This window comes from Callionymus lyra, chromosome 14 (genome assembly GCF_982586985.1).
Source record: "Callionymus lyra chromosome 14, fCalLyr1.hap1.1, whole genome shotgun sequence".
Classification (NCBI taxonomy): Eukaryota; Metazoa; Chordata; class Actinopteri; order Syngnathiformes; family Callionymidae; genus Callionymus; species Callionymus lyra.
The window spans coordinates 24,387,881-24,412,726 of NC_141831.1; the positions used below are offsets into that span (position 1 = coordinate 24,387,881).

General features: G+C 38.5%; 1 protein-coding gene across 1 annotated transcript in view; it reads left to right on the top strand.

Annotated features, from left to right (window-relative positions):
- srrm3 (serine/arginine repetitive matrix 3) overlaps positions 1-24,846 on the top strand; it is a 45,336-nt gene that overhangs the window by 2,823 nt on the left and 17,667 nt on the right. The window contains exons 2-3 of the mRNA XM_087807036.1: positions 19,038-19,321; positions 23,531-23,632. Of these exons, the coding sequence (XP_087663162.1) occupies positions 19,044-19,321; positions 23,531-23,632 (380 nt within the window). The 5' untranslated portion in view covers positions 19,038-19,043. The remainder of the gene's footprint in view (positions 1-19,037; positions 19,322-23,530; positions 23,633-24,846) is intronic.

The window sequence follows — 24,846 nt, forward strand, 5'->3', positions numbered from 1 at the left end:
GATAGATATATTTTGCAGGCATGCAAAATCAATAAACCGGTTGATACATTTCCAGTTGTTGTTCCCCCTGAAATGCAGGCTATTGGAAGCGTCACCCCCTCCTCCCACTGTCCTAGTTTCATGTTTGTGTTCTCCTGAAGGACAATGCGAGAATTGGTGAGGCCTGGAGGAATCAGCAGACACAGTTGAATTGAACAATCTTGTATGTGTTTTAAAGTCAAAGCACAGCATACTGGTCTCCCATGCATGTTATGTAAAAGTATAGAGACATCAAACCCACAATGTCTATGTAGAATCAGCTCTTTGAGAGTCGGATGAAAGAAAACTTGAATCGTGCCTCTGCATCGCAGCAGGTGGTAACTCCTCTGCACTCAGTAGACTTATCAATCCATATTCCTGTCTAGAGTCGCACATCATGTTGAAAAGAAACTAAAGCTTTTGGTGTGATCTAAAATCATGTAATGCTTTGTTCATTTGCTATAAGAAATTCTATGGTAATCGCCTCTCTTTCCCTTTTTCATCGTTTTCTATGGCCAGTATCAGGAACACCCTGTGGCTCTGTTCCAGATATTGATAGTTTCTCCATCTTCAGACTTTTACCTTCCAACCATCAAGAGAATGTTAAAATAAGTTGTTTTTTGTCTTCCAGATTCAACATAGTGACTGTAGAGTTTTTACCATGAAATGTTTTCATTTTGAGAAAATCATAGGTGAATATTCATTCATTTTCTCTGTTCGATGAGGTATTTAAACAAGGAAATACTATATTAAGGTATTGGATTAAATTAAACTAAACAATATAGTGTTTTATAAAAGCTTATCTTTCCTTTTCTAAAATTATCTTCCAGATTCCACATATATATACAATCGGGGAAATTGTTTTTAATGACTTTGATAATAAATAATAGCAAAAACATCTTTGCTGCTTAATAGGAAGTTATTGGTTTAAACTTTGATTTTATATTGTTTTTAATAATATTTTTCCTTTACAAATTCATTAAGATAAGTTAAGATAAGTTTGATTTAGCCAGCATCACTGACAGTTACGTTGCTTTGACACTTAATAAACATTTCTGACTATGAGGTAATGACAGGTACATTTACTTCTTTCTCTAGAGTTTTAATACGACTTCACGTCCCGATTAAGTTCAATGCTTGTAGAACCTTAATGCAACTTTAGGTTTGGGGTCGGACCCCCACCGTGTTACTACTTTGAAGTAACTTGTAGATCAAGCAGAGCTGTCTGCTGATCAAAGCGGACAAAGTCCCAGATTCTTCCTCAACAAGACTCAAAGATACACTCGCTCAAATTTAGATCAAGTGAATTATTCACCCCTTTTTTGTTTGTTTGGAGTCAGCTTTAATTATATTTAATTCAGAGAGGCGAATTAATGAGCAGCACCATTTTGAGTTGACGCGTGCGGACTGATGGGGGCAGATGAGTGTGGAAAGGTTTTCAAGTAGCAGAGAGGATGACTCAAACTACATCACTGGAGTCAAAGCTGAAACTGCAGCACTTGCACTCCTGTTTGAAGCTATCGTGCAGTTTGTGCTCAGAGGCTGCTGTCTGACTGCTCATTAGCTGCCTTTGTGTTTGTGCGAGTGTGTGTGGGGGGGGGGGGTGTAATTGGGGACTGTGGGTATACCCCCCTATACCCTTAGAAACTCCCCTCCTCTCTCCCTCTGACTTCAGAGCTGCTTTGAAGTTCCTCCTCTGAGATGAGGTGAAAGCGAGAGAGGAGGAGGGAGGAAGACGCCGACTGGAATGGGCTGAGGCCTGATCTGTTGTTATCGTTCATTTGAGATGATGTCATGCTCGAGCGCGATGGGCGGCTGCTCCTTGAAGACGCCAGAGGAGAGGAGGCTCAGGACGCTCTGGACCAGTTCAGTGAGGTCTCCTCTCTCGGTCATCTGATGAATTATGGAGCAGATCGGTGTCTGGTTGCGTAAGGTGATCCTGGTCTGTTTGTCTTTGTGCGAGTGTGTCCACCAGCATGACAGATGGTTTTTGTATTGAGGTTCAGGAGCTGGTGGCAGCAGCTGGTCTCCTACACTTTCTCTCTTCTTTTCACACACATACACAAACACACTCTTTAGCAAACATGCTTAGTCATTACTATTTGTCCTTCATTTTTTATCCTCCATCAATCCACCCATCAACCCATCCTTGTATCTTCATTCACCCTCCCACCAGATCGATTGCAGAATCCACTTCTTAGTCCACCTCAAAATCCTTCCATTTATTCAACATTTTATTAAAAAAAATGATGATGTACCCACAGACTCAAATAAACAGTCCATCATTCAGAAATGATGGGGGGGCATCAGCCTAAACAAAGAGGCTCAGAATTATAATTGTAACTTTTGTCTTCTATTTTGTAACTTTAAATGGTAGTTTCTGTTTTCAATAATTGCAAGTTGAATGTACATGGACTGATCTCCCAGTGGTAACATGTCTCCAGGGTAGATGCTGGTGTCACCTCAAGTGGTTTAAGTTAAGTTATCCTTTGACCTTTAGATGACCAAGATAATCACTGTATCGCCACTATTGATGGATAGATGTTGGCAAAGAGAGAAACACAACATAAATAGTGAAAACTTGTTTTTAATTTGAAATAACAATATCTATTAATGCCAGGAACATATTTAGATGACTCACAATTATATAAAGTTTTTAAAAGTATTGTTCCATTATTTTATTCATAAACATACTTATAATATTTATCGTAACATCTGTGAACATTTAGCAGTTCACACGATCAAGTGCCTGTAGCTGAGGAATAAACTGACATATTCAATAGCTCTGCCATCCTTACTCGCTTTGAGATATTAGTTCTAACATTGTTTGCTGACGTCAGGAAAAATGTTGCTTCTGATTTGGCAAAAAGCTGAAACATCAAGCTTTCACTTAATTAACCGCAGACATTAATGACGTAGTCATTTAAATGAAGTGTGACCTCGGTCCAAGCACAGCAAGTATCCAAAATTAGCAGCCTAAAGCAGAGTGTGCCAGCTTTCTTATTGTCAGGGGAAATTGTAATTTTCTATTCTCTCACTGCAGCCACGGAGCTTTTAAAATTATTATATTGTCACTCTTAGCCCAAAGGAATACGGTTTGATAAATGAATAGATTCAAAATAGAATATATTGTTAATCAACAACATATATGTCATATATTATGCAGAAAGTTTTATTAAAATTTTCTAATTTTGCTTTTGAGGTCCAACACTACAAGTCAGCTGGTGAAAAGAATCGAAAAGATACAGTGATTCCGTGATCTGCTGAGACGTGGAAGTTTAAAAACACGTCTCTGATTGTTATTTTTATTGTGAGCAGAAACATATCCACACACAAAGAAGGTTGTAACTCAAACAGCTTCTCCAGATAAACAGTGTTGTCAGACCCAGAGTTAAGCCAGCAGACAACAGCAGAAGACAAAATGTCAACCATGCTGTGCCTCAGCATGGAAGTTTTCCATTTATTTCCCCAAGAGAAATGGGAGAAAGTCAAGGACACTGAGGGGAATAGAAGGCAGGGGTAGAGATCAGTGCTGGAAAAGATGAATGCAGGAACTGACCTTCTTTGCCTCCTTTGCATAAAGCTGGACATCTATAATAGTCCTTAGAGTAGATGCACGTCCTGCTATTTTAAGTGACCTAAAATAATAATGTACAGTCTGTACCGAATGTTTCCTACATCAGTTCGTAAATCCTCCCTGCCTTAAGTAGTGAAGCTAAGTTGTAGTTAAGGTTGTTCACAGATGACCATCTTACAACTGCTTCACTTCACTTCTTCTTGTTTTAAATTCATTTTCATATCATCTGTAGCATCAAACATGGAGATGTGTTGTAGCACATCCAAATGCATCCATTTAAAATAAATGTACAAGTTGACTTTGCTATAGAAAAACACAATTTAAATACTATTTGTGATTTTTATTAGCCTTATATTGCCTTATATATTATTAGCCTTATATAGCCTTATATAATCCAACTTCTTATATTCTTTTTGGGATTAATTGATGTTGCGAAATTCAGCCGAATTTATTTGGTTACTAAATGAATGACTAAAAGTGGTACTGGAGGATGTAAAATTCACACAAGAAAATGCAGGATGAGGCCTCTTTAATGATTCGTCTGATCTCTTAAATAACTGCTGATTCAGCTAAACCCGATACAGGTGCTCAGAACCGCCAGGAGAATACTCCGGACATCTCAGGTCAAGAACCCAGCCGTGTTGAAATGATGTAGAATCTAGCATTAGACAATGAAATGCTTTACAGCACAATGCCGTTTTAGAGTAAAGTCAAAGTCTTTACCGCTTAATCTCTTATGAGGGGAGACTGGAGTCTATCCCAGATTCTACGGGCGAGAGGCAGGGGACACCCTGGACATCACGCCAGTCTGTCACAAGGCACACAAAGACAGACAACCATTCACACACACACACTCATAACTACGGAAAATTTCCCCAAGTTCTCAATCAACCTCTGTATGTTTTTTGGACTTTGGGAGGGAACCCAAGTTCCCGGAGTAAACCCATGCAACGTGGGGAGAACATACAAACTCCACACAGAAAGGTCACAATTAGAACTTGGCTTTTATTTTTTAAATATGGATACAGTGCTATTGAATATCAGGGGTATGGCGACATCGCGATATATGGTTATCTATATGTTTTCTTACACGACTAGTATTTTCTATAAAATATTTAATGTTAGGATCACAATATACACACAAAGGATTCAAACATGTCAGCAGGGCCTGGTTACTTTGTTTTTTTGTAATAGTAGTGTAGAAAAAGTAATAGAGTCATCATCACTTCTATTTACATCAGTAATGGAAACAGTAGGAAACAAATGAAGAATAAATCGATATATATATACACTATTATGAGCAGATGTTAAATAGAAAAGTAGCCCCTGTGTTTCCTTCATACTGACCTCTTTCTCAGTAATACAGTGAATTATTTAAACGCTCCGCAGACAGTTTTTCCGTCTTCAAAAGTGAGTCTAAGTCTGATATTGAAGCCACTTCCCATGATTATTTGTATTTTGTATTTCTTACATTTGTGGTCTGATTCATGCTCAGCAAATATATAAGTTGCACTGAGTGTCATATATGAGCTTGATGAGACCAGACATTAATGCAATAATGTTGTGGTGAAGTATTTCATTTGATTTTGTTGAGGTAGCTCGGTCTGCCAGCAGCAAATTTAATTTGGATGTTTGTGTGTCTTCAAATGAAATGTGAATAACTAAACATTTCCATCTGTTGTGCAAATTGAAGAGGAGCAAAACAGCTGCTGTATTCCTCATTATATTCAATACCTGTGTTTTCGATTCTCAGAAGTCAAAGTAGAGTCACGATTATGTTTACTATTAATTTAATTTAATTCAATGTTTTGGTCATAAGACTGAAGTTCTGGTCTTGGGATACAAAATAAACACAACTGTATCTTTATTTTTGTGGTGGGTGACATGTTTATACTTGTATATCAGTTTTCTACTGTTGATTTGTCTCGGGGAAAAAAGCACACCTTCAGGTACATACACATTTTCTTTCAAATAAAATTTCAATGCTAGCACTTTCAACAAGGAGTTTTTGCATGATACTAACTTGTTTTCTACATTGTTGAGCTTTTACTGTGTGTTTATAAAAGTCCTAATAATAGAATATAATAACTATCTCAACTTCACAGTTCACACAGCTGTTTTCTCCTATTCAAATCACTACTTTACACTTTAAGACAATGAATATTAAAACATTCTATTTAATATCTTTCAAATGCAAAGTATGCAAATGCAGTATTTTAATTGTTTCCCAAATGATACTTCCTCTTTTTTACATAATAACACTGGGTAACCTTCTCTTCTCAGTCTCCAGCCACATCGTGTCCCTGCTGCAAATCAGCCTGATTAAAAAGGAGGAAATCTGTTTTTAGCGTGATGGCAGCCACTCCAGAAATCCCTGCTGCATTATTAAACTGCAACACTCAAAAGTTATATCTTTACGGTATAGGCATAAAGAATTCACTCTAGGGTTTGCAGAAACCAATCAGGAGACATCATGAGCCGCAGCTACTATAGACTCCGACAAGAGACAACAAAGTACTGCAGAGCAAAGCTGTTCATGAGCAACACCTATATTTCCAATTTATCATTTCAATGATGGATCAAAAGCCTTCCGTTATGTTATGCTCCAGGTGGTAGAAGAGAAGCTGTATTAAATGAGGATACAGGTTTGCATGTTTGTTAGTCACCGCAGGGAAGATTACAGTTGCCACTTTCAGTGAGATGACAAAGATGAAGTGAGACATTCTACATTCCCATCGATTTGTTTATTCCTCACAACAGCTATTTACCACAGGGAGCCACTTGTATTAGCAAACCTGATAAAAGAGGCAACAGCAGCCATTTTATCTAAGCTTCAATACCTTTGAGAGATCGTATACACTCTTTCTGAACAGAGGAGAGGAGGATGGAGAGGCTCGAGGCTTAAATCCTGAATAACTTCAGTGTCTTCTTGTGCTTTGAGATCCAGATGTGCTCTTTGTATAGGATTGTGTGGCTCAAAACTATTGTGACTCATGTCATTTCCGATATCACAAGTTCAAATCTGATCGTGTTCAACAAATCCATAGAGTTTGAGTTTGACCCGTCTGGTCTAAATGATGGCATCAATGTTTCCAATATCTTGTGGCATATTTATCATGGAAATTATCAAATTTGATCCAAATATATCCAAATGGTTTCTTATTCTGTGGCAGAAGAAAGACAGTTTGATAAGCTTGGGTTTATTTTCGGTGTTCTGTCCCTCCATCGTCCAACATGATCGATGAACCTCCCAGTGAATCAGATCTTTTGCCGGGTGTAAATGAGTCGGGCTGTCAGGGGATGTTTCATGCCTGATGCTTTTTTCCATTAAGGAGAAACAGGAGAATCTACATCCTGAGTTTGCAGTGCAGCATTGATGTTGTGCTCCATGAACCTTGCTAGTTGGTTTTACATTGTAATTAAGGAAGCATTTTAGAATCACCAGAGGTTGTGATGAGCATCCACGACTGTTGAATCCCAGTTGAATGCTGAGGACTGAAAGTATGTGGAAACTAAGCTCATTTTAATATAGAATCTATCATTTGCATTTTCTCCAACGAAAAAAAGAGCTAAAGTGTTTGTTGAATGCTGTAGTTCACAGTTGTCATCGTGAAACTTTGTGTTCGGTCATAATAAGAGACTTTCAAGAATGTAGTTGATGGCTCCTTCTTTATGTGGGCCAGTAAAGCAGAAGAGAGCAAAGCTCTGCAGGGACCTAATCCAGAGGCAGGAAACAGATGGCGGTTGTGGGGGCGGTGCGGGTCAGCGCTGCACAGATAGCCACAGTGGCTGGTGCGTATAACAGCGAGCCTGGACAGACTTCCCTGAGGATTATTAAGCCCATCACGGTGATGGAGAGCTTTAGAAGGGATATGGTCTGCTGTTATCCATTTTTTGTCTTCATCTTTTTTTTCAGTCTGCTGTGTTTAATAAGCGTGTGGGTGTATACTAGGCACAAGGTACTTCACTTCATTAGGTTATGAAGGAGGGAGGATTTTACTCATGGGTATGATAAAACATGGATTAAAGTAACACTGGGAAGGGTTGTATTTGCATCAGTCGGCAACATTTGAAGCAATCATTTTCATTTGTTTTTGTCGAATAAAGATTAATGGCTACAATAAAAAGAATAGGTTTATCTTAATCTCAATAGCAAAAGATAAAATAAATGTTAATAAAATATGATGATACACTGCTTATTCCAATAAATCAATCAATCATAATATCTCTCTTGCATTGACTGGTCACTGCTGTAGGTAAGCTAAATTCAAATGTCTTTTAACAATGCTTGCAATTAGTCATTGATCCTGTCCTAGTTGTGGTTGACATTCTGTATTCTCATTCCTCCTCTTTTGCGACCAAGACTGTCTGTGTGACCTATGAGGCACGAGTGGTAGCTCATTGAAAGAACAGCAGCCAGCACACTTGACCTTTATTAGGGGTTTCACAGACATCACTGCCTACCTTTATGTCCAGAACTTTCCCAAAATATTGGAATCTAGATTTAAAATGTGGTAAGTTCCTAAATGTGATGGTTTCTTGAACTGTCCTTTTGATTTGTAAAAGTCTTACAAGAAATGTAAGAACATTTTCTTCCTTCTCTTGCAGGATATATGACATGTGTAAAGGAGTAGAAAGAGTAGACTCATGATGGTTTCCATCCGTGATCCTCATGTTGCTAGTTATCAGTATGCAAGTGTCACTGTGGCTGTTGTCATTCTCGTTGAAATGTCAGCCTAGACAGTGTGACAGTGTTAGCGTGACCTCGAGTCCCAGCTGTCATTGCTCACAGCGACAAAATGAAAATCCACAGGACCATTGACAGAGTCTGCCTGCAGAAAGTGTTTCTCACTTAAATAACTCAAAGATGCACCAAAATGCTGTAATTACCAACAAAGGACATTCTATCTTAATATCCGGAAAAATACCAACACTTGTTTCTCATCACCAGCTTCCACTCCACTCAACCTGGGTTTTTTTTCCTCCAAAATGTTGTTTGAACAGATGCTGGGGATTATAGGAGGGTAGCTTCAGTGTAAGGCGTCTAAATCCTACTTCCATTTCGCAGATTATGAACTCCGTCGTTTGAAGATTTTCTCAATATCAACCCGCAGCATGTAAACACACGTCGTCACTGATTAGCCAGGAAGCATCGCCTTCACAGAATATCAAAGACTTTTAAAATATACTCATGTGTGTTATCTCTGCACACGAAGGATTATTTTAAACACGCTAGTTCTTTATGACGGAGATGTGTAAGTTGAGTAGGCATGTAGAAGGGGAGGCCTGGCTCGTCTTCTTTTTATACAGAGTACTTTGCTCATGGTGACCCTGACGTCTGAGTTATTGTTGCAGAGGGGAAAGAGCATGAACCAGATAATAAACATCTATGTCAATGTAATGGTGAACTTGACTAGCTAATGACTAGTCTTTTCCATAACTAACCACCTCTTATTTTCATCAGTAGATGTATTTCTAAAAGTAACTTACAGATATGAATATATGAAGGACTACAGATGATGACTCCCAGACTGTGCTTTTCCCAGAAACCCCTTTCATCTCTTCTGTTACATAAAGGACTGTCCTATAACTTTAGTCTTGTCTCCTTGCAGATTGACCTACATTTTTTAGATGCAATTTGCAGGAAGTCAGAAACCAACAACCACTTTAGCACAAAGTTGTGTTTGGTGTAATCACACCTTCAGTGAGGGTGTGAATGAACACAAATACCTAGCTTATTATGTATCATAACCATTTACTCTAATGAGTCGCACTGAATGAATAATGAATAATTCAAACGCCAAATCTGATGTTTTAATTGAAATCTGACTAATCCAGTTGAGCCTTGTGTGCCAATGGGCGGAGCTTATGACAAAGAAAGCCTATTGGTTTCTTTCCTAAGAAGTCTGGTCCAATCAGCTAGACCGTCAGAAAAATTGTTTCCCCAGACCCCTTTGTGTCAAGACACTTGTAAATGTAGTTAAATTAACAGAATAATATGCCAAAGTCAAAGGAAAAACCGACCACTTCAGTGAGAGTTCCTGCAATTTGAGGCACACATTTGCCTCAAACCGCTTTTGGTTTGAGTCCAGAATTAATGTCAGAAAAAGTCTGATTTAAACTGACCGGCTTCCCTATATATCAATCACGTTTCCTGATTCAATCCTTTCCTGTGAGAATATCCGATTTCATTTCCTATTGGTATTAACTCAAATTAACAAAAAATAATCTTCAATCTTTGCCGGCATGAGTAAATATATGTCTGTCAAAATGTTTAACCTCTCTCGACCTATGACGGAGACCAGATGGCTGAAGGTGGCTTCATTTAAATTAAGATAACATTTTTAATCTTTGTTTAAAGTGACTCACTAAAACTATTTTCCTCTTTTCTTAAGGTTTATTGGGGTTTTATTTTTAAAAAATCAACCAAAATGCACTTCATTCAAATCAGACAACAGTATAGATTGTTCTTAAATGGAACATCGCCTTATATCTTTCCCCCCCTGACGATGGAATGAAGCCTCTGCTGTGTGCTCGATTTATAAAAGCACTTACGTCCTAATTAAATTGAGAAGGAATGTCAGGGTTGCCTTGGAGACATGCCGAGGCTGAAGACTGCACTTACCTGGCTAGGGTTTGGAAAGCCGCCTCTGTGTTTGAGAAATTACTCATTTCTCCGTGGGATGTAGTTTTTTGATCCATCATTTCGCTCGGATTTGCTTCATAACAAATGGTTATGTATGTCTAATACTTCTGGGAAGAAGACATATGAGCAGCCAAAATCTTTTAACAGTCACCGGACAAACAAAATGTATACATCCATCTGCTATTTTCATTATCGTATCTTAAAAACTGGAATCTTTATAGTTCACCATATATATGAACATACTTTTAAGTGAACCATTTGGGAAACATGTAATGTTTGGCCCGAGGTTTTAAGTTTGACACGCTTTATGTAATATAATTTAAAATTAATAAATTAATTTGGTAGTATCGGTAAAACATTAGGCCTGCTACATATAGCTAGAGGCAGGCGTTAAAAAACAGTTCTCCGAAATGAAGATCTTTGGGCCAAATTCAATCCCTGGGACAATAATATATGGCTATTAACATCTTTTTCAATTGAACATCCATTATAAGTTGTGTATTGTATTGTTTGAACGATTTCTGAATCTTTTTTCTGCCTTACACTGTTTTGTGGCTTCGCCAATCTTCCTTTATTCTCAATAGGGAAGCAAAAAAAGTGCCACACAAACTGTCGATAACACTGTTTTTGATTTTAAATCTTTGCCCACTGATCCTCTGCCAATAAGAGCTCTGACCCAAATCCACTTTCATACCCTTCATTCTGTATTAAACGGCCATTATCACAGAATCCTAGAACAAAAAAGTTCTATTTAGTTCAAACATTATTTCTCAGCTCAGACTTCTTTTGAAGATCCCACTGAGAAAAGCTATAAATCCCTCACCGGAGGCTTTGTCTTGGCACACTGCTAAAGTTTGCCAGGTTTTTATTTTATTAATGGATGTTTTATATATCTAGATGTAGCTTCTCTTAAGGACACACTGCGTACTGCTGATTGTTTTCTGTTACAGAACTTTTTTAGATGTCATTTTGTGTGTGGTTTTTGTGGTACCGAAGAACAAAGTGGGTTTCCACCGCTGTCAAAAACTCATACATCTTATGAAGGGATTACAGCTTGTAAACACGGAGACAAGAAACTAATTAGTGGCCAAAAGATGGAATTCTTGTGCTTATGGACTTGACACATACGGCAGCTATAAATATTCGCTTGACATGCCATGTTAAATTAAGAACACAATTTGTTGGCACAGCGCTCCATAGCTTCATAATTCAGCAGCACATGTGTGCATGGAAACAGGATTATAAATATGTCAATGCTGTGGCTGTCATGCAAAAGATATACTGTATGTACAGACGCTAACATCAACCACGGCTGAATACATTTGTCTTGTTTTTTTTTTAAGAAAGCAGAGAATTCTCTACTTTATTTTTTACAGTTCATTTCGTCATAGCACATGGTGATAAACATATTTACCAACTTCTTTTTGTTCCATTTTTTCCCAAAGTGGTCTGTGAGGGGGAGCAGAGAAGTTTTGGGAAAATAATCAAAATGGAGAAAAAGGAAAATACTTTGCCACATTCGAGTGATAGTTAACCCGAAATTGAAATTTCACTCATTTTCTAATCATGGGCTGGGATTACTTTCAGATAAATTGGTAAAGAGTAATTGGAGTTAGAAATGTATATGACGATTGCAACCGGGACTCCTTTTCTTTCTAATATCTATCTTGTATCGAAAGCATTGACGTGAGAAATTGTTCGGAAAATAATTTTAAAAGTCTTTTTTAGCTTGTTTATTGGAAAATCCCAGGTTATCAGCTTAAATCTAGCACATACAGACCGATATTGCCATGAACGGAGACACTGTGATCTTCTAACATAATCTAGTTTAAACCCAGAACAATGTAACAATCAATTACAGTTACAATTACAGACTAATAACACAAATAAAATAAATAGACAGATCTTTTCCTCACAACATAACATCTTCAATTCATAGTAAATAAGCTGATTGTGTAGTTAACCAAAGGTTGGAGCTCAAGCCCTCATGAGATGCTGCTGCTGAAATCTTATTGCTAACCAACACTTACCTGTACTGGTTATGCTTCTGGTTACAGAGAGATGAACATGTGAGTGACAATCATGAGAAGTCTTTATTGTTGTTAACCTACAGTGTCGGGTACAAGACAGTGATGATGGTTTTAGAACATCGGGTGAACAGCAGTCACAGAGCCAATGTGTGCAACTTAAAGGAATCCCTTTGTATGGCTGCTGTGTGCCACGTCAATTACAGAAGGCAGACGGGAAGAGGACAGCCTCATCTCCGGGTTGCTGCACTCATCAAGATTTGCCAGTGTTGCCATCATCGTGATTCCACCTGCTCTCTCTCTGACAAGACATGCAGTGGCAGCAGATTAGATCCTCAGACGTTTCCACTTGTGGCTTTAATATGTTTTTGTGCTTCACCTAAATATCTTTAAAGACAAACTATACTGATATACTGAATCGAGAGCAAATAATCAAATTGAAACTGAAAACTGCATGTCTTGAATGGAGCTAATACATTGCTCTGAGTTGTGAATGACAGGAAATTTAAATTCACAGTAGTTGTTATCCACAAATCCAATACTGAAAAAGTTTTGGTCAAAAGGTATTAAAGATCATTATCATTCATTTTTGCAATTATTGAGCATGCATTTTAAAATCCCATTAAAGCCACATACATGTTTTTATTTAAATAAACCGTTACATTCTAACCAAGCTTGCAGGGGAAAGAGGGAATTGATGGATGATCCGTCGCTGATGGTCCTTGTCATTAATTCATTTTTTTTTTTTTTTATCAAGTCAAAGTAAGGCGTAAACACATCTCAACATAAATGATGTTTCAATAAAAGTTTAGATCTAAGTCCTGGCTACACCAACCCACCAGAAACAATATACAACACTGTTTTGCAAGCGGAGATAATAATTTACCAATAAGTAAAAAGGTTTCATCACCAGATGGTTGAGTGAAGGTACAAGCAGCTTGCTCCTTTCACCCTTGACTGAAGGTAATTCATGTTTCTTTCTGCTTGAATTATCAGCCAGATTTATAACCTCATGTTCTAAACGGTAAAAGATTTTTTAAAGATTTGGTTTGATATTCCACACATCCCTTTGGACATTTACTGCCCACCTATACTTCAGATGATCACAAACAGGGAGTAACATAAAATGCCATATTTTTAAAGAATTGTTTACTGAGCTTTTCCTGTTCCACTTGCACAGGTAGTGACAGACTAAAATAAAGCTGAGCTCCTTTCTCCCCGGCCACTGACCCCACTAATCGCATCAGAGCTAAACTATGCTAATCATTCCTCCCCTGAGACACAACACTGTGTCGTGGTGAGATTGTGGTTGTGTTGTGAGGCAGCTGGAGCAGATGTAATACCTGCCAGAGAGAGAAATTTAAAAAAGGAACACTTCCATCCTGCGGGAGAGAAACAACCTATTCACAGACCTGCCCTGAGTAAGTGTTTACCAGGGAGTGTGAGCTCAAAGCTGAGCTAGATAACACATGACAGCAACTCTTTTATGTCAAAGAGCAGACTAGAGTTGGTCTATTCCTGGTCTTGATTCTCTAAAAGCTCCTGAGAATATTGTAGCCTTCGTTACTAGCCAATATTTACATTTGCATGTTCTCCCTGTGTTTTGTGGGTTTACTCGGGTTCCCTCCCACAGTCTGAAAACATAGAGAGGTTCATTTGGAACGTGGCGTAATTGTCCGTAGGAATGAGTGTGTGTATGAATGGTTGTATGTCTTTATGTGTGTTTATTCAAAGATGACCATGTAAACCATTAACGTTATTCAATTCTCTTTTTATCATAACACACGTCACAACAAGGATGAAAAAAAAACATTAACTTCTCAGAGAACAAGCCTGATTTGGGTAATCAGTTTGTCATTGTAAATACTTTAATTGTACAAATATACTTATGTATTCACCTTGAAATCAGCAAGCATTCAAGAATTAAATAAAATGTTATTTAAAGTGTCAAATCATAACATTGTTATCTCAATACAGTTAACAGTTAAAATAACACTATATAAGAGATGAGTGAAACAGTTCTCAGCCAATCACAATAAATGGCCAGGAAAAACTTCCATTTAAGTTTTCTGCCTCTTTTTTCTTGTTTGTTTTTGTTTTTTTGGCTTTCTACAACAAACCAACGTGCGTGGAATATAGTGTGTCGACCTTGAGAGAGTTAAACACCTCCTCTGGCTGCCAGAAGGCAAAAACAAAACATGAGTGTCCAGCCAAGATACCATTTTCCTTTTGCAGACGCAAGACTGAAAGACCGTTCATGGTTTCTTAGCCATACACATCTGTTTGAATTGAAGGACAAATCTTCTGGCACTGTTGTGTCATATCCTGGTCAAACAAATCAAAAAAGATGAAGTGAATATTGGATGACGATGATGACTGAACTGGGATCTTAATATTGATATGTAAATCAGAGAAAAAACATAAGTAACAATAATGTCCCCCTCCCACCCAAGTCCAAAGTTTATGTCAAAGTGACATCATTAAGTAGCTTGATCAAGTGATGGCGGCAGATGAGAAGCAGCAGAAAGGAGATTGTCCTGGTAGAATTCCCATTTGTCCTAGGAAAGATTAGAATTCCAATATTCAGATCCCAATACAGTAGTATGATTCCAATCTCTACTGGTAGAACCTGGAATCCTCTTAGGACAGATTGGAATTCCAATATTCAGATCCCAGTTCAGTAGTAGTTCAATTCAATTCAATTCAATTTTATTTAAAGTGTCTTATCATAACAAAGTTATCTCAAGACACTATACAGTTGAAATAAGACTACAGTTGATTAAGGAAAAATAGATCCAGCAATTCAACAAAGAGCAAGAAACAAAACACTGTACAGTGAGCTGTACAGTGAGCAATGGCGAGGAAAAACGTCTTTTTAGAAGGCAGAAACCTCGAGCGGAACCCGACTCATTGTTGACGGCCTGCCGCTTTGACCGGCTGGGAGGAAGGATGGGGGGGTAGACAGATGGATAAGGAGAGGAGTGAGGGAGGATATAGTTCCAATCTCTTTCCAATTGGAATTTCAATCTCTACTAGTAGGATCTGGAATCCTACTGGATTCCAATCTGTACTTTGACACATTCGTTGCTACCTACAAGTTTGTTTCCATTAGTTATCAGCAATACTGTAATTCTTGTTTATATAATGTATTTTCATCGTAAAAGCTTCATTATACCAGAGCCTTGTCCCTGAAAAATGTACAGTAACAGTTGTTATATCACTATGAATTTTGAGACCTACTAAAATCGTGGTTGCAAAAGTATGGGTTATCAAAACAAGATTTTAAATTGATTGCATTACAGATGCTTTCATCAGTCTTTTCTCCTCATAAGACCTCAACTGTTTGTCTTGTAAACTCCTAAACATAAACTCATATGCTCTTTGGTCAATTTAATATATCAATTTCATGATCAGATCTTCTGCAGAAATCTACTTAACAGATGAAATCCCCCTGCCTTAATACAACAGTTATCCAAGATGGCGCCACGGAAGGTCGCCCTGGTTCTCCTGTGCTCTTTGTTTTGTCTGTTTTTCTGTTAATAGTGCGTCCTCACCCATTTAGAGCTACTCAACATACAGCCCTGCTTCAATGGTCCCCACCTGCACTTTGTAAATAGCCAAATTGTTATTGTAAATGTTATTGTATTATCTTTATAGCTTAATGTTTGATGTTGCACAATTGTCCAAAGAAAATTCCTAATTAGTGGACCCTCTCCACCAATAATGGAAATAAATATTTGTGATTCTGATTAGATTCCTAAAGAGATTAATCCACAATCTGACCAAGATGGATGTTTTCATTAGTAAGTGCATCCTCGATGCATCTTTTGTGTTTATTTGAGTCGAGAGGGAGGTCAGCATGAAGGGCAGCATCACCATTAGCACATTCTTATTGGGTGTTGTTTTACTCAGCAGGCTTGTTGTTGGAGTCCAGCGAGCAATGTCAGCAGGAGAGTCCATTCAGACGAACAACAGCGACTCATTTTTCTCACTGCGTCTGGAGGGTGAATAATATGACGACTATATTATTTTTAACTACCACTTCTAATGGAAAAACAGAGCAGTGAATGTTCAAGTGCTGATTAAGACAGTGACCGTTCTTAACCTTAACGTCACGTATAAATGTCTCTTGTTGGTTACAGAGGAATGGTTTTTTAGGATGTGACAGCCTCACACGCCCTTGTGATAACCAAAAGCTCCGCAACACTATTCGTACAGTAGCAGGATGATGGACTGTGTCTGGCTCGGAGGATTGTGCTGTCGCTTTTGATGATTCCACAGTACAACTCAATCATTTTCTTGATTTAACTTCGAAGAGAAAAAGACGTTTTTATCCAGACATACCCGTTTCCTATTCTGGAAAAGAAAATAATTCATTAAATCAGGTGCTTTTTGTCAAGACCTGACACTATCTGATGCTGCACAATCTCACATCTGTCACAGCAGGAAATTACTTTACAATTGACAATTCAGTACCGTGCAGTTCACAGAGTAAACACTTTAACTGAAAGGCTACATTGACTGAGATCGTTTCTTATGATTCCAGAATCTTAGTTTAGCAGTAAGCAAGTAATTCAAACATCTAAACTTTCGGTTCTACAAAGCAGACCATTTATTCCTTATTATAGAAATATATTATTTAGGTTTATTTGACAGATTAAAACATAAATAAATCTAAAATAACTTTTCCATAAATAGTTTTTCAATTCTGGGCATGAACAATACATTAATAATATATATGTACTGTATCTTAACTTCTGACCTCAATTGTTGCATGTCTGTTATCATGCTATTTTATATTAAACAAAAAAAAAAGGTAAATACAAAAGATGCAGTACCTGGCAGCCATATTTGACATCTTAGCTTAATTTACAGAATAAGTGTTAATTTATACACTTATTGAGCATCACACTGTGATTGAAGAGAACCTCTCTTTAGCTTCTCAACAAGAATGTGCTGATGATCCAGAGCTGCCGTGGAATATTCAAGTGCTGATTTACTGTTTAATAGATTCGGTGACAAAGCCTCCTGCTGTCCTGCCACCTGTTCTGTCTGCAGAGAGCCACGGCTCGTTTACCAGGCAGCGGCACTTCAAACCCAGTATGTTGTTGAAAACTAAAGATTTGTTTAATCAAGGAAGAGGCCTGCGCTTCATCTCCTCCAGTCTTAACTGTGCTATAGGATGTTTGTCGCTCTGTATCTCTGCTGGTTTGGCTGCACCAGTGCGGCAATGTGTCTCCTCAAAGACAAATGAAGCTATTAGTTATAGAAGGGTCGGAATTGTGAGGGGCATCAGAGGCTCCGAGCAATTTGAGGATTCACCTTCTCTCTCTGGTGTCACTCTGGACTTAATAGCACAATCCATCTCAATCAGTCCGGGAGGCACTTGGACCAGCTTATTTTTTAACTCCCTGTTTCACCATCAGCCTTTTTTTTTTTTTTTACAATAGACGAACACGCTAATGCGTAACAATTTAATGATTTTAAGGCATTCATTCAACATAAATGCAGCTCAGAATGACTCACTCAGGCACAATTCCATCATATTTGTTATTGAACATGTGTCAAACTCAAATCCAGCCCAGCAAGCCATTTAATGCGGTCCGCTGGAGATGCAGTAAGTTTCTCATCATGACAATGTTGTGAAGTTATTACTTCGTAAAGTTCTCGCCTATCTGAAATCTTGGTGATTATGAATCTCCGTGATTGATGACGCTGAGTGACCTTGATGCTTGACCAATCAGAATAGTGGGTATTGTTATGGTAAATGAGATTTAATCTCCAGAAAATCTCAGTGTTTTCAGGTCCAAGATCGATTTAAGAGACTTAAATCAACGATCAAAAATCAGCGTACAGTTACATTTATGTCGAAGGAAAGGAATTTAATGGGAATGTTTGGTGCAGGAGATAAACCAAAGAATGAAAAGACAATATAAAAATATGAATCACAATAGTTGCTTTAAAACAGTTTGGTAAATGTACATTTAGCTCGGCCCTTGTGTGATTGAGTTCAACACCATTGCACGATAGAGGTAGCATGTCGAGCACATACGGCGTGTAGCGATGTAAAATTTGTGGGTCTTGATTATTTTTTCTTTTCTTTGATGTTGGGTGTCAGACTCATAGCATGAAAAATATATTACCAACTTCCTATCATCATAAGAAACCCAAACATCAAAGTAACCTAAAAAAAAATTGAAAAGAGCGAAAGTAAGTTTCATTTCTGATGCTTCAAAGCATTGGAGAGACGTTTTGAACCAGACTGTGGCTCGTGTACAGCTTAGTAAATGGAAGCACAACAACTTCAATGTAACAAGAAACTCAAACTAAAGATCCCTAATGTATGATCTGGCTTCTCTCCATTATATAGATGGATCTCACAGAGATGTTCAACTTCTACTGCGGTCTGCTCTGAGAGCGCCTTTGGACGTGGTCGGCCTGTTGACTCACGGAGCAGACATCACTGTGGGTGCCGTCGCTGGCGATGCATCTCTGCATGTGCGCCAGATCCTGTTTGTGTATCCATGTGTGAGCGTGCAGTTGGTTGCTGTTCTCAGTGCTCGGCTTAGGCAGAAACTCTTGTCCGTGAACATTACATTATCAGCGGTGACTTTAGCTCTACGACAATGTCAAGATCTTTGTTTTCGTTCTTTGAGTTGTCACCATTTATTGAGTTTATTGGGATATATCTATCTTTATATTCTTGATTCCCCATGATTTTGCTTTTTGCTTTTATCTTATGTTATATATCATTTTTTTTTTCTCACAGGTCATCATGTACGATGCAACAAGGGTTCCATCTCCAAAGGATGGTGCAGAAGGTATTGCCAAGCCAGTGGTCCCTGGTGGAGGTACAACAGCGGGGCCAGGAAGTCCGGCCACTCTCCTGCAGGCTAAAACTGAGGAAGGTCCTGCAGGTGCAGAAAAGGAGGAGGACATCCCAGCTGAAGCCGTTTTCGTGAAAAAGCCCCACAGAGAGATACTGGACCATGAAAGGAAGAGGAGGGTGGAACTCAAGTGTATGGAGCTTCAGGAGATGATGGAGGAGCAGGGGTAAGTGGAGGAGCTCAAGAGGAAGTGGCATTGGTATTGTCAAGTTCTGTGTGTCTTGGGACCACAGCTCTGCCCAAACTTGAAAAAAGGCTTGACCACTTGACAACTCAATTCTCATTCTTTGGTTTTTCGTTTTCTTGATGATGATAAAGGTCAAAGTTTATTTAAATAAAATGTTAACTGTTTTCCTACCAGTTGCATCTTGGTGGTGATCAGGAGCTGTGGTCATGTCCTGTTTTCAGGAGCAGGTGAAAGAGACTGACTCCAAACATTTAGGTATTTGGGCCATGCTTTTCTGGTGGGTGCGCAATTGAATTATGTCCCACTGGCAACACAAGCCAGAATGTTGGTTCCACCAGAGTCTTTTGCACGTTTTCTCTACTTGACAGTTATTCATTATGCTTAAGAATTTCAGATTTTTCATTTATGATATTCTGGCATTTGTGAGCAAACGCTTAAACTTGAATCAGTACATGACATGGTGATCATTGTAGTTACCACGGACACAGCTGCCGAAAAAGAACAGAAAGTCCAATTCCATAGCGTGTTATCTAGCAGAAAGAACAGAGGTGGTGCTGTTGAGCGGTCTTAAACCCAAAACCCCAACACCTTCACCTAAAGTTGGTTGGTACCCTTTTTATCTTTCATGAAACCTAAAAAAAGAATGAACGCAAACGCCAACCCAATGCTGTGAAGTTGTTCAGGTGTCTTAATGGTACCTGAGAAAGATTGCATTTGGTGAAGAGCGCTTACATATAACAGCTAGACGCGTACAATTTTAATGGATTTAACTGGATGAATGAACTTCTCTCCTCATTCCTCCCTCCTACTGTCTCTGGGATGGAGACTGATGCAGCTGAACTGAACCCACTCGTCCTCACAAAAACACAAATTGCAGCTCATTGGCTATAGATGGAGACAACCACATCTTTCTGCTGCAAGACAATGGAGAAACTTCTGGTTTTAGAGTGGAGTACAAGAGCGGTGAAGTGAAGTGGAGTGTAACGGAGTGTGGACAGGAAGCTCGGTTCATGAGGAGAGTGTGCAGACACACATCCTCGCTGGCCGACCCTCTGCACTCATCAGTCCAGAGAAGTGCTACGCAAGCAGTCAGGATGGCAACTAAACAGTTTTGTGTAAATCGCTGAATTGACTCAGCACAAATTTAAGCTATAATATGAGAAGCATCTCATTTCCCTGCTCAGCTCTGTGATTCCCTGCCTGGTCTCCAACATGTCTCTCCGAAAGTGTGCATGTGGGACGGATTAGAGGATGAAGTGGGGGATGAGAGGGAGGACAATGCCAAGCATTAGACACAATGAAGATTGTGGTGGGTGTCTGTTTTCATTTGTTGTGGATTAGAGCGAGCACACTCAGCAGAAGGTCACCCCAGAGTCCTTGTCCCAACTGAGAACTCCAGGAGGGATTTGGTGAGGATGGACAGGTGGGCAGGCACCTCTTTCCCCCCCCCTAATTTAGGTGAGCACGACTCTCCAGACTGGTGGAAGATAAATCACCCATCATGTCTGACGGTTTCGCCCTGGGAACAAATGAGACGGGCCCGGCAATTAAAGGAGTGTGTTCAATATGACATCCGAGGCCTGGCGGCGTTCCCAGCTCAGCATGGTGTTCACTGCTGGGACGCTTTAGCTTTTATGGAAATGAGATGAGGATCGCTCATGAGACATTTATTCGTGACGTTAAGGTCACCTGAGGGAACACAGCGGGAGCATCCTATGCTACAACATGATTTTCTTATCAAAGAAAATTGCTGAGCTTTTTTTTTAATCTGCATTTTAATGAGGAACAGGAAAATTACACATTTTTAAATAGATACGATGTTTTTCTAATGCATCCCTTTAAGAGCTCTCACCTCAAATCTGCAAATGGTTTTGTAGAATGTGTCTTGGGTTTTTCAAGCTTAGTGGTTGTGAAGAAACTTTTACTAAAGCAAAGGTTTAAGGAATATAAAATAGCTGAGAATGCCACGTATAAACATCGAACCTACCTTTATGAACAAAGAATAAAAGGTAAAGACTTGAAGTCGCATTCACAAAATATTTCAGGATATCTAGATGTTTTAAGATGAAAATGGGACATGAATTGTTTGTAAACATTAAAAATCCAGTAACAGGGTGAGAAAAACCTACTTTTAATATCTTGTATTAAGAAATTATTTTTGTTTTTAGACACATTAAAGGAAAACGTTTCTCAACCATTAGCCATTTTTTTATGATGAAGATCATATTCAGACCTTATTTTTGTTTTTGTTTTTTTGGGGGGGGGGGTTCTTTGGGAATGTCTAGAAAGGAAAGAATAGAAATGAGTATATCAGAGGGACGGCTCAGTAAAAAATGGACAGCAGATTATATGAGACGTACATTTTTGCTCATCGTTAGAGGAGCGTTGCTTCACATCAATCTAGAGAAGGGCTTTCATTAGCCATATAATAACCACCTCTGACAAGCCTAAAATTACATTTAAGTATTGAAAGTGTCAGTTCCAGTAATAATAAGGCCGGAAAAGAAAATTCCTTTCTTTTTCTCTGAGATACTTTTCACCCCTGTGGTGTCATAGTCTCTCTAATGCTCTTCAATTTCGTTCCCCTTCTCTGATTCAGCTGTAGCTCTGGCACTCAGAAAATGATCTCTGGCTGTGTTGCATTATTTAAAAAAATAGTTTAAAGTGATAGTTCACCCAAAATTCAAACTCCACTCATTTTCTGCTCACCCTCACTCCTTTTTAAAATTATAGGAAAAAATGTATGTTCATTTGAATGAAGAGAATGACGTTCAGTTGTCATCATCTTCATCAACGTCCAAAATGACGCGAATAAAAACATCCAAATACCTCTGTGGTGCTCGTCTGTATTGTCACTGAACAATCACTTTAAATGGAGTTTTTAGATATTGCGTCAAAGATGCAACGTCAGTGAGTCTTTCCCTTTGACTGCCAACATTATTTTACCTTTTAAGACGATAAGTAATTGAGAATTTTATCATTACTCCTTAAAATAAATCTACTTATTCTTTCCTTAAAAAGTCGAGTAAAGAACAGGCGCCACAAACATTGGATTGTTTTATGCGTTCAGCTATCAAGAAGATATTAAATATTAATAAACAAATATTGAGGGATGAAAAATAAATAATGGATTTTGCCTAAAGGGAAATACGTGTCATCATTTTGCGTATTTCTGTGTAATGTAAATTCAACATTTTATTACATAATCTATGTTTCAAGCTCCAGAAAAATCCCTTTCGATGCTTCTGCTTGACTTTCATTTATAAAAGGTTTGAATGATGCAACAAAAACCTTCATGTTCAGTTGTCAAACTTTATCTTATTTTAAGAAGCTTAAAGGTGGAGTTCCCCTTAAATTAAAATGTCACTAATTTTCTACTTACCCTCATGTAGACCTTACCCTATTTTCAGAGTAATCGGATAAATTAGTCTATAATTTAAGCTTCTTTTTTTTTTGCGGAAACTTCTATTTTTCATGGAAATTTCTGACAGACGCTGGGATCTCTCTAGAGATCGACCCTGAGAGAGCAAGAGCAAGAGAACAAGCTTAAAATATAGACTTATTCAATTGTTTTACAGAACAATTTCTTATGTCTGGGCTTTAATACAAGAGGGACATTACAGACAAGCAGTATGGAAGTATTTTAATGTTTTTTTTATGTGTATTTTTAGATGAAAAATAGTGAGTTCCAGTCATAACCGTCACATGGAAATGCATTCCTGCCTGTAACTCAACAAATCAATAAAGGAGCATTTGAACATGCCTGGATACACGACCATACGAACACATGAAAGAACAACTAATGAAACATTTTTCTATAAAAATGTACAGCCAGGATGGCGATCATTAATTTCCTCCTTCTGCCACTGCAGAAAATGTTTTCCTTTTAGAATCCTTGTTAAAATGCTTCACACTCCACAAAAACCCTGACATGCTGCCAAACTCCTGAAGAGTTTTTGGAAAGGCTTAAGAATGTTGAACCTTTATATGGAGTTGTCGTGACACGTTGAGGAGATGGTCCTTGTTCACTCTTCAGTCGCAATGTGGAAGAAGACAAATCAGCTGAAGTCTCTACTTTTGAAATCCCACTTTCTCAGAGTCAGTCAGCGACTCCATCCACGCACAGTCCATCATTTTAAATGACTCAAGTTTCGTTCTTGCAACTGACGTGTCCATGTTCCTCCACAGATACACGGAAGAGGAAATCCGACAGAAAGTGAGCACATTCAGACAAATGCTGATGGACAAAGAGGGAGTCATTACCAGAGACGGCCCCAACAGAGAGCCCATGTAAGTGAAGATTCTAGTGTGAATCTGTGAGTAGAAATCTTGCCTCTCACTCTCACGACATCACTTAACAGACTGACTCACCGAGCCTGGAGAAATCTGTGTGAGTGATTGTCTTTGTCTGTGTGTGGACAGGGATTACGGCAAGAAACACATAAGCGCAGTAAAACAAAACTTTTTTTTTAATCTATTATAGAATCATGATACTAAAGCTGCTGGTCCAATTCTTAAGACATGCAGACCTTTTTAATTGCACAAAGAAAACCTTTTCAAGGGATTTATCAAATATTTTCTATCTTATATATTTTTGTGACAATTGAAAATGGAAATATTGATATTTATATAGTTCCCCAAAACCACACCTCCTCTGATTGATGTATATCTCACTATAATTTTTAAACAGGCTTCTTTGTTATTATGAATGCTTTATGTGTCACTAGTTACTTTACTCTTAAAATAACATTTACCCTCAAAATTATAGTTTCATGGTGCTGTAAACACAAGCAAAATAATGAAAAACTTTATCAATAAAATCTGACATTTGAAGTGCAAACCTTCAATAAGATGCATTAAAATTGCAATAAAATGTTTTTCTCGTCTACTTCAGCATAAGGTCACAACGATGTTACACTGAGAATGAACAACAAGGCAAATAACAACATGATTGAAGAATTAAAGCAGATATTGACGGAGGTTATGAGGGATGTTCTGCCAGGACAAGAATACAAGAATATTGACAAGATTTGCAAAGAGGAATAAATTGCTGTTGGATTTTTATGCTGCGCTGCGTACCTCGAAGTTACAGCCAACGCTGTGACATTTAAAAGTCTGTTCTCATCTCGGCTGGAGGCTGATGAGGCAGCGATTGGCATCGTAATCACCAATTTGTTTGGTTTGAAGCCTCTGTTAGCGTAGAGCCCGGGGGAGAGCATCTGATGTTCGGAGTCTAGAAGTCATCAATCCTTGTGGTGTATCTGCAGCGTCCTGAACTGGTGAGATGTAGGCGTGGAGAAGAGCGAGCGGACGTGAGGGTGCTGGTGGTGATGTGACCTGCTGTCCGTTGGATTAATGACATCTAATGATGCCGACACCTCCTAACACATTGATAGGACTAATGATTCTCCCTCCTCTGCACCTCTGCTGGCGCCTGACATTTACACTGACCACATGAAAGATAGAAAAATTACACATAATTTGCCTCATAATGTTCTTTGGGC